The sequence below is a fragment of the Falco biarmicus genome, chromosome 6, assembly GCF_023638135.1.
Source record: "Falco biarmicus isolate bFalBia1 chromosome 6, bFalBia1.pri, whole genome shotgun sequence".
Taxonomy (NCBI): Eukaryota; Metazoa; Chordata; class Aves; order Falconiformes; family Falconidae; genus Falco; species Falco biarmicus.
Genome location: NC_079293.1, coordinates 9792061 through 9802873, shown reverse-complemented (window position 1 = coordinate 9802873; position 10813 = coordinate 9792061). Strand labels below are relative to the sequence as shown.

The following is a 10813-nucleotide window of genomic DNA, read 5'->3' as shown; positions in this document are numbered from 1 at the left end:
GGTTACATGTTAAAAAGCTTATCTGCACCCTACAAAGGCACACAGAGGTAATGGCAGGTGGGGGAAGCCAAATAACACCCTCCCTCAGCTCCTCCCAGACCCATCGCAGAAGGGCCAAAGGGCCACCAAAGGCCCATCTCCGCAAGCCCAGAAGAGCTCAGGGCACAACAGCAGGTGGTTCTGGGGGATACAAATTAAGAACTGAGGAAGGTAGAGCCAGTCTAGGTCCTTCTCAAAGTTGTCCCAGGGGAGCCTCAGCCCATGTCCAGGCATGAAACCCATCACGATGAGTCAACAGGAGCATCTTTTGAATCGCGGGAGACTACTACCTATGGGCATGGGACACATTGTGAGATTCAAGGGGAGAGCATTTAGGGATAGCAGAAGACTTATGGTGGGATGTTTAGTGGAGGAACCAGAGGTGGGGAAAGGGAGGGCTCAAGGTGGTTTGGGGAGGAATAAGTGTAGGAACAAATGACATGATGGAGTGATAAAGGGATAAAAGGGGCTGGCCCTGTGTAAACAAGGCTGGTTGGTGTGGTTGCCTGGACATACCTTGTGCCTGATCAGTGCAGTCTTGTTGTGTCTTCTTACTAAACTCTGTTCCTAACTTTTCCTGGGTGAGGATTTTGTGTGCATGTGTGCGGCTGGAGGTCTAAGAGCCACTAACTGCAGTGGGATCATGAGTGCGAGGGGCTGCATGTCTGTGGTGCAAAAACTGGAGATACTAGCAAGAGTGAGTGTGTGATAACTCGCGAAATTCAAGTCAGAGTAGCTGGACAGTTGGTGAAGTGTCGTGGCAGCCAGGCATGTGTGTGTGTGTGCGTGCGCGCACGCATGCACACCCTACTGCAGCATCCTCAGTGGGTGTACGTGCACGCATGCACGTGTGCCTGTGTGTACGATGGTCTATACCAGCAGCTGGAGTGGGGCTACAGAACTGGGGGCTTATATGTCCAGGTACAAACGACTGTGGATGCTGGGATCCAGTGTCTGATCCCAGCTGCTGGAAGGATCCACTTTGTACATATGTATATATATATACCTATATGTATATATTCTTACTAGTGGACCTCCATCCTTATTAGCCAGAGAGGCAAGCACTATGAGGGCATCAGGGCTGTTTGTGTTGGTGTGAGCACCGCGTGGATCTGTCTGTGAGGCTGGCAATGTGTACATATGTGTTGCACACGTGTATACATGTACCTGGGAACACACGCCCAGCCTCACTGCTGGCTGGGTCTGGGGCATGGCGCTGTGCAGCCTCACCTCTACCAGGCTACTGGATTCGGCTCCTCTAACACACCCCTCCCAGCAGCCAGATCCACGGCCATGTGGCTCTGGTGCCTGAGCTGCCCTGAGCCAGGGCCACCCAGCCCCGGGGGAGAGAGAGCTGCACCATCTCTTGCCTATAAACTGCTCCTGAAGCTCTTCTCGCCCTTCGCTCCCTGGCGGATCCTTTGAATCTTTCTGGACTCCAGTAAATGCAGAGGTTTGGTATGTCCCTTGTGGGTCAGAGAGAGACCCATCCGAGTACGAGCTTAGCACTGATGCTTTCCTTCTGCTGCCCAGGCACCTGGCTGTTCTGTATGTCTGCCTGGTTTATGGTCTGGCTTATGTCATATCTGTGTCTTTCAAATCTACAGCAGATTTTTCCAGGAAAGGAGTTCAGGGAAGGACAGCCTTCTCCTGTAGATAGGGAACAGGGACGTTGCTTGGGTCTTTTTGCACTTCCTCTCTTAAATGTAGTAATTCTAACGTTCCTTTTGAAAACAATGTTTCTCATCTTTTCAGGGACTGGATTTTAGAGGGCTGGGTGCAAATGAGATTCCTATTCTAAACACAGTGCACAGGTAGAAAAGAGCACAAAGTAATTGAAAATTGAAATCTACAGGAAAAAGAGTGAATAAGCTCGGGAAGAGTATGCCTTAATATAAAAGCAGCTATGAATGCATTAATAAATGTTAATTTCAACATATCTGGGAATATCAAGATTTTTAGAAATGGCATTATGAAACCAATATTAGGATTGTGGAACCCCTGAGGTATGTGGATGGAAGGAAATGTCTAATTTCATTTCCACTTCTCTGGATTCTGGAAATGTTTTTATTTTTGTCCTGTTCTACCTCAAACATGTTCCTGAAATCTAATGTAACCTCATTGATGCCTGAATTTTCCAGATCTTGTTTTTTTCCTGTTATTCTAGTTTTTGCCTTGGTTCTGTATAAGGAAAGATGACGAAAAGGAGTTATTTTACATAATCGTCCCTTGCTCCTGCCTTTCCTGTTTTTCTGTGACCATTCAGCCTAAAAGACAGAACATATGATAACTCAGTGAAAGCCCTGCAGCCATGAAATCTATTTTGTAGCCTTCAAAGTATTATTTGTATAAAGACAATAAAAAAGTCTTATTCCTTTATAAGGGTGACTGCAAGGAGTTTGATCTTGGAGAAGAACAGCAAAGATTTTCTTTCCGCAGCTCCTGAAAATGACTCGGTAAGAGATTTTGATCTCTATATTGTAAATTTGATATCCTGTGGATCTCCTCTTCACCTCACCTATTGAGTTGCCTGTTATATTACATCTTTCAAGCTTAATATGTGATTGATTAAAAGGTTTCATTTTCTGCTTCCTTTTCTATATGATTATTCTGGGCTTAAATGTCTCATGCCCATTATTATTATTGGCCAGACTCACTGCTGCAGGACAGTTCACTTAAAACTGCATCTGTATTTAGTTTTAGGTACTAATTGTTGGAGTATGTAAAAAGCCTCTTCATATGAACCACAAACCTTTCTATCCTGATGTAGACAGGTTTTTAAGGATATATCTCAAATACGTGTCACTCCCCTAAACACAGAAGGGTTCCTAACACATGAAATGAAGTTAGCATCCACTTTACTGAATAAATGCACACCTGTAACGTTCCTACATGTCTCTGGGTATGCTGCTTCTCTCCGAAACTGTTTGCCCACCTGCCTGCTGTGGTCCTGAGACCCAGGAGTTGTAACCCTGAGGTTTTTTCCTTAAAGCCAGGTCAAGGCTTGGAGATTTTGGAGGACTCCCTGGCCCTCTTTGCTACAGGCTCTCTTTGGTGGAGAAACCTGTTCTTCAGTCTCTGCTACATTTCAGTTTGAATAGGATTTCATCATTTGCATACAGAGTTGCCCTCAGCCACACTGCTTACACTTTGCTGCTGCAAATCATAATGATTGTTCTCCACTGCTGCTACTCCTTGTTTTTGCCATTTTATTCCCTGAAAAAATAGCTTGAGACTGGGCTGGATTTTCAGGTAAAAGTGCTTACTTCCGACAATATCCAGTGCTTTCTGAGCAAAAGAGCATGGAAGCAGCAACTGTAAACCATAAAGCCATGGGAATGCTCTGCTAATGGAAGTCAGATTGGCTTTTTGCAGGCAGAGGCAGAGGAGGGTGGAAATTGGCTACTCCAAATGGGCTGTTAACTCTCATCCCTACTCTACATGGCCTTGCTGGAGGCTAAAGGCCAGACCAGCTTCCTCAAACGCTGTGCCGTGGCAGTGAATATGGTATAAATATCCAGAACGTTAGCTGAAATCCCTTTTGTCCCATGGAGCCTTGGCACATCAGTCAAGGCATTTTCTTGTTACGCATGCAGAGGAGGTAGAACTTTGTAGGCTGCCGCATGGCTGTATGAAGGTTCACTGCAAGGGATTGCCCGTCTCAATTTCTATATTCTGCATCTGTGTTTTGTTACCTGGAGAAGTGAGAAATGCCTCAAGAAAAATTGAGGCATACTAGGAATATAGTGCAGCTATGGGGCTGCACACAGCTGTTCCCACAACTGCAGATACTGTTGAACAGTCATATGTCTCGCAGCGCTTGCAGTCAGCAACACTATCATCCACGCATCCCTTACCATGAAACATGGGAAGCACGAGGTTTGCAAATGTGTGATCAGCTTCAGATCTCAGCACTCAGGAGAGATTTGTCTCAACAACACCATTTAACAGTGTCTGAACCCGACGCAACAAATAGGTAAGAGGAAGCCGTGCTGCTTCTGTAATGAAAGACTGAAACAGCATGGGCTTAGGCACCTTTGGAGTTTACCTGCAGTCATGAAGAGGTTCCCGTGACAAAACAAGGGCAGGAGTCGGGGTCCTCTGAGCCCAGATACACGGTGTACAGGATACACGGTGGACAGGACAGCCCTCTCCTACTGAAAACTTCAGATGCTCCATCCTTCCAGAGGCACAGCACAGTAAGCAAGCGCAGCAAGGGAGTGAAGAAGCAGGAGGGCAACGTCCTCAGATCTCTCCAGAGTCAAAACCTCACCACCACATCCCTGAACCCTAACATCTTTTAAAACCTAAGTTCAACCAGGACATACTCTGCCAGTCACAAAGAGCTGAAGCTCGCGAGGGCCACCTTTCCTGTCCAAAACCACACTACATGAATCTTAGAACACGTTTTACATATTTATATTTTCCAGCACTGAGTGATGTTTGCCCTACATTTCTTCTCTTTCGCTCTGAACAGATGCATGTCCTCACTCTACCTATCTCCCTGCAGGAACGTTTTTCTGAACTAGATGCTGCTGCTGGGGTAACACAAAGCCTTTAACTAGCAGGTATCTCAGCAGGGCTCCAGTTAGCTTCCTCTCCTCTAGCCCCACGTCACTCAGCGCAGCCCTCACACCGACTGTCTTCCCAACAGTGAGCATGGTTACCTGAAACGCTTGTTTGTGCAGAAAGTTCAGAGCCTCAGCATAAACTTGGAAGGATAATTTCCTGATGAACTAGCTTCTCGGCAAAATCCACACATCACAACAGGGAGCCAGGAATATTTGCTGCCAGCTGCTGAAGATGAAGGTATACTCCAGCCATGTGAGGACTAGGAAAGTCCAACTCCTGAAACTCTTGCTCTCCAAGTCACGTAACTTTGTAAAACTGACAGAAGGCTTGATTCTCTGTGGCAATGCTGAAAATACTCATTTTACGGTTTCATTCTCCATTTTTTAGACACGTAAGAAGCCCAGTGATTTCACGGAGAATTTGGAGTCAACAAAATTAATTCTTCAAGATTGGAAAACCACAAACAAGAATAGCTTAAGCATTGTTTAATGGCATCTTCCTTGCTTTTTTCACTTCATATATGCAAAAAACTAAAATTTTGAAGGAACATAAGCACTTAAATATGATAGTGTGTTAGAAAATTCCTCCAATCACATTTGTCTGTAATAGTTTGAGAGGGTACTTTCTAGAAGCATAGTATAGTAGAGAGATATATTTTTTTTAAAGGTATGCAATTTTTAGGCTTTTCTGGATTTCTTCAAATTACTGAAAGTGTTTATTTCCCACTACTTTAATTTGTATCTTGAGACTTCTTTCCTGCTCGTGACCATGTCTTCCTCTTTACAGCCAATGGGAGTTTCAGAGGCCTAGAGGGTCAGGTGCCTTTCTTTACTATTCAATTAGATAAATCCTTATTACTTGAATGATTCACTGAAGAATAACAAGTAGATCAATCATGTAAGATTTTTCCAATCTTGATAATAGCCCCCATCTAGAATACATGCATAGTTTTACAAGAAAACGATTGCAGTATCTAAGTGCTAAAATAAGTTTTGTTTGGAGTTAGAGTAAGAAAAAAATATTTGTAAAACACACCTAAAAATTTAATCTAGGATTATATCAAAGTAGTAAGAATTATACCTAACAGTACTGGTCAGGATGAAAGCAAATCTGCCTGTTAAAAATCTGACCACTGATCAAAGCTTTCCATTTCAGCCTTCATCAACCGCTTTGAGTGACTCATCAAATCAGCCTTACCCAAAAAGTCAATACTGAGAAACCAGGTAAGCCAATAAATAGTCCTTTCAGTCACACAATTGCTACCACTCTTGAGAACACAGTAAAGCATTTTATTGTTTATACTCATTTTCATTTACACATAGGAAGAACAATCAATGCAGTTCTATCACAGCAGGTGGACCATATTCCAAAACTCTAACTTCGACTGCTGAATAGGCATAGACCTGTCTTAAGGTCTGATCAGAGAAGGAGAAAAAAAAAAAAAAAAAAAAGAGGGAAGTTGGGACGAGAGTAGTTTCACTAGCATCAGTTAATTCATGATTCATGGGTATTTATTTTGCAGGTGATATATCTCTTCTGAAAGAGATTAGAAGAGAACTTCACTTTACGAAATACACTAAATAATGTAATTACTTAGAGAATTCTAAATTTCGCAGTGGTTCATGCAGTAAGGGTGTGCAACTGACACAAAATGGAAAACATGGTTACAACATCAAACTGCTACTTCTACTCCCAGCTGGTTTATGGAAGAGGTCATTGGACTTCTTGATTTCTGCTCTTGTGTTACAGAGTAGAAGCAAGAAGTATTTATTTCATAAAGGCAACTATGAGGACAGACTACAGATATGCAGTGCAGTTGAACAGGTCTACAAGTCTTGTTTCTACAGCATTTGCTATTGTTTTGAAACACTAACTTTTGCACACTGTCACTTCTCACACATGTTCAGCTGAAGGAGTCATTTACAGAATTTACTGTGAATGCTCCTATTTTAAATGCTTCTTTTTTCTCCTCTTGGCCTCATAAGTGAGGGGAGCAACTCTTTCCACTGAAAGAAAGAAATTACAGGTGTGCAGAAGTACAACTATGCTACCAACACAGACAGAGACAACTGTGCTCTTGTGCACACCCCTACAACCGGCCGGAGAACAAATTAAGAAGTTAAGCCTGCAAAATAAATGGAGTTTACTCTCAAACTTTTTCTTCAGTCCAGATGAATTATAGACCTTGATTCGAGGCTGCCCTCTTTTTTTGCAACTGATCTGCGTGACTATTGGAACAGCATCTCTGCCAAAGTCATTACACTGAAATGCAGAGCTGAGCAGTTTGGTGGCAGTATGTATTGACGTTTTTGCAGCATCATGAGTCTGGCAACTGGGCTTGGGGAAGTTTCAAGCAGTGGGTCTTTACAATAGCAACTTGATTCTGCAGACAAAAAGCAAAAGATTGGCAGAATTATTAAAGTATCACAACAAAGGCAAGTACAGAACGTGGCGCTGAGTTCAGCAAAGAGCTGGCAGCCGCTTTTGCCAGAGGCGCGGCGAGGCGCTGCCTTTCGCCTGCGAAGAGAAACGGAGAGGTGTCGAGTCCTCCACGGTGGCCAAGAGGCAGCTTTCCTCTCGGGATGCCCGCTCCCCGCCGGCTCTGCTTCCATCAGGAGCAGCCGGAGCCGTAAGGAGGCCAGAAAGTAGGCTGAACTTTACAAGCAGCCTTAACCTGGGGCCTGTCCTATCTTCCTTAGTTTCCAAAAAAAAAAACCCAACAAAACACCCAAACAAAAAGCACCACCAAAACCCAGGGAAAAAAAAAAAACCACACCACACCCAAGCAAGGAAGAAAAACCCCAACAAACAAACAGAACAAAAGACAAACCCACCAAACAACCCGAAAAACCACAAAATAAATAAAAAAACCAAACGCGAGCTGGAGACAGGGCTGCATCCGACTCGCTGCCGGGGGCGGGGGGGGGGGGGCGGCACCGGGGGGCGCTGGCACGGCAGGGGGGCCGTGCCCCGGCCCGGCGCTCGGCAGCCGGGTTGGAAAGCAAGTGCCGTTTAGCACTAATTGGTCTAAACACGGGCATTAGCATACGAAATGGAGGCAGATTCGTTTAATCGGTGGAATAAAAAGCAGATTGCCGTGAGTCACTCCCCGCGAGCTGGGGGGGGGGGGGGGGGAGAAACCACACACACACTGAAATGCCAGGAGCGTGCAGCATCGCCGCTGTTCGCCGCCGCTTGCAAAGGGGCTGCACACCAGCAAATCGGGGGGTCCCGCCTCCTCCCCCCCCCAGCTCCCGCTCCCCCCCTCCCCCCAAGCCCTCCCGCCCCGAGCACCGCGGCTCGCCGGGGCGGGGGCGCGCACCTACCTGTGGCGTCGGGCACGGGCGTGCATGGGGGCAGCCCCGCAGAACACATCACATTCAAAATGTTCAGCTTGTGCATCGGAAACGTATGAGTTTGTGGAAAGCTTGTTTGAAGTCTTCGTTAGACATGGTATAGATGATGGGGTTGATGAGGGAGTTGAGATATCCAAGCCACGTGAAAAAGTCAAAGATGGCCATGTGGAACCAGCAAGCGTCCTTGCAAATAGGCAACACCAGGCTGATGATGAAAAAGGGCAGCCAACAGACGATGAAGGCTCCTAAAATAATCCCTAAAGTCTTTGTAGCTTTCCGCTCTCTAGCGGCTGTGAGCTTCTTCTTCTCCAACAGAGCATCCGAGACCTTCACCTTCACCTGGTTCATGTACACGGGAGAGCCCGTCTCGCTGGATCCCTCGGGGGCCTTGGAGTTTATGGACGTGACGGAGGAGGACGAGCCCGGGGAGTCCGTGATTAACTGAGCCCGCGTTAGTCTTTTACCCGCTTTCTTTGGCGTCTGCTTCAAAATCCGCGATCTGGCTTCCACGTAGATCCTCCCGTAGAGGGCTATCAGCAGCAGAGTGGGGAAGTAGAAGGCTCCCACCGTGGAGTACACGGTGTAGAGGACGTGGTCCGTGTTCACCGCACAGCGAGAAGCTTCCTCGGCCTTTGCCTGCCGCCAAAACAAAGGGGGCATGGAGATGCAGATGGAGAAGACCCACACCAGAGCGATCATGCCGGCTGCCCGCTTGGGAGTCCGTTTCGTGGAGTACTCGACGGCGTCGGTGATCGCCCAGTAGCGGTCCAGGGCGATGACACAGAGGTGCAGGATGGACGCCGTGCAACAGGTGATGTCCGAGGACAGCCAGATATCGCAGACGACCTGGCCCAGCGTCCACTTGCCGGTCACAGTGTACATGGTGCTGATGGGCATGACGAGGATGGAGACGAGGAGGTCGGTGACGGCCAGCGAGGCGATGAGATAGTTGGCCGGCGTGTGGAGTTTCCTCGTCTGGTAGACCGTGGCGATGACAAAGGCGTTGGAGAGCACCGTGGCCAGGGTGACGAGCGCCAGGACGACGGCGAGCACGATCTTCCCGGAGAGGGGGGTGGCATCCTGGTAGATCCCTTCCTTGGCGCTGCAGTTTCGGTAAGAATCGTTGGCGGGGAGCAGCGGCGCCTGGCAGGGGCCGGCCGGCTCCATCCCTCCGCGGCCGCCGCCCCCGCAGACGGCGGGGCTCGGCGCGGCGCGGCACGGCGGGGCCGCTACCCCGGCAGGACCCCGTCGGCGCCGGGGGAGGGCTGCAGCATCCCCGCGCCGGCACCACCTCCCGCCCGCCCTTCCGGGAGCACCGAGCGGGCTCCGCGGAGCCTCACGCCCCGCGGGCAAGGGAGCCGGGCAAACCCGGGGCCAGGCGTGCCCGCTCGCCCCGCCAGCTCATTTCCCCGCCACCTCCCCGCGGAGCGCCAGCCCCGGGCATGGGGCTCCCGCCCCGGCCACCCCTAGGCGCAGCCCCGCCGCCCGCGGCTCCGCACCGCGTCTCGACGGGCGCAGCGGCAGCGGCGGCGCCGCATGCCCGCGGGAAGCGGCCTCGCCCCCCGGGCTGCGGGTGCGACGGCGGGGGCTGCGAGGGCAGCGGAGCCGCCCCGCCGGGCCCTGCCTTCACACGCAGCCCGCCGCAGCAAGTTTGCAGCCGCCGCCGCGGGTGCGGGAGGAGCAGGAGGAGGAGGAGGAGGAAGAGGAGGGTCCGCGGGAGGCAGGGGGGGAGACCACCTCCCATGGTGCCCCGCCGCGGGCCATGCTGTCGGGGCCCGGCCTCGGCCCCAGCGCCGGCGGCCACGGGCAGGGGCCGGTGTGAGGGAGCGGTGAGCAGCCGCCGCCCCTTATATAGCGGGCGGCGCGGCGCGGCTCCGCCGGCACCGAGCAACCGGTGCCGCTCCCGGGCGGGCTGCCCGCCTGCCCGCGGAGGAGGAGCCACCGCCTCCCCCGGCCCGCCCTCCCGCACCCACCCGCCGCCCGACGGGGGGGGCCCGGCTCCGCGCGCCGCCCTACCGCCGTCCCCCGCCCCTGCCTCCGCAGGCGTCAGGAGGAGCCCGGGCTCGGCCCCCGCCTCGGCCCCACCGCAGCGCGGAGGGGGAGCCGCCCTCCGCAACGGCGCAGCCCGACGGGGCGCCCCGCGGCACTTGGGGTGCGCGTCCCCCTGATCCTCCGCCTGGCCCCGTCCCTTCTAGCACCGTGCCCGCTACGCCGCGGGGCCGGGCGATGCCCCGCTCCCCACGGAGCCCGCTGGCCGCGCGGGGGCGGCTGTGCCCCCCCGGGCCCTCCGACGGCGGCGCTGCGGGTGCCGCTCGGTGCCGGTGCCGGAGCCGGAGCCGGGCGGGCGGGGAAGGGCAGGGTCAGGGCGCAGCGGGGCCGGGCCGGCGGCTGGGGGCTGGGAGCCACGGGGCTGCGCGCTGCAGCGCGGCGGGTGCCGCTGCCGCGGGGGATGCATGTCCCACCGGGACACATCGCCTGCTTTATTGAACTTGAACTTCTAGCGATCCAGCGCCTCCTGGGCTTAGGCTTTCTTACCCTTTTTTCCTCCCTTTTCTTTCTATTCGTTTTTTTTCCTGGTGTGCTTGGAAACGCACATCCGTGACTGAAGAGCCCTGACGTGCCCTGCAGGATCCTTCAGTGCTCGGCGGGGGGGGGGGGGGTCGGGCAGGAGGTGCACCGGGAGCACACATTTGGCCAGATCCTGCAGCTTCTGCCGGCGTTTGTTCTCCGCAGCCGCAGGAGAGTTTTGCACGGAAAGGGAAGGGCGAGCTTGCTTTTTGCTGGGTCAGGGTAATTCCAAGCTCAGTGAAGTGCCTGTGCTCCAGCCCTCGAATAAACCTCCCAAA

At 51.5% G+C, this 10813-nt stretch overlaps 1 protein-coding gene across 1 annotated transcript; it reads right to left on the bottom strand.

Moving 5' to 3' along the window:
• Positions 1–5879: 5879 nt before the first annotated feature.
• On the bottom strand, positions 5880–9152 carry HTR1B (5-hydroxytryptamine receptor 1B). The gene is made up of 2 exons (XM_056344527.1): positions 7938–9152; positions 5880–6994 (listed from the first exon to the last, which is right to left on the bottom strand). Exon 1 carries the CDS (start codon positions 9132–9134, stop codon positions 8001–8003), a length of 1134 nt encoding a protein of 377 aa, XP_056200502.1. The 5' UTR covers positions 9135–9152; the 3' UTR covers positions 5880–6994; positions 7938–8000.
• Between the last annotated feature and the right edge of the window lie 1661 nt (positions 9153–10813).

What these genes read in the sequence shown, in the direction of transcription:
- HTR1B (XM_056344527.1), bottom strand. Translation starts at nt 9,134, where the DNA reads ATGGAGCCGGCCGGCCCCTGCCAGGCGCCGCTGCTCCCCGCCAACGAT.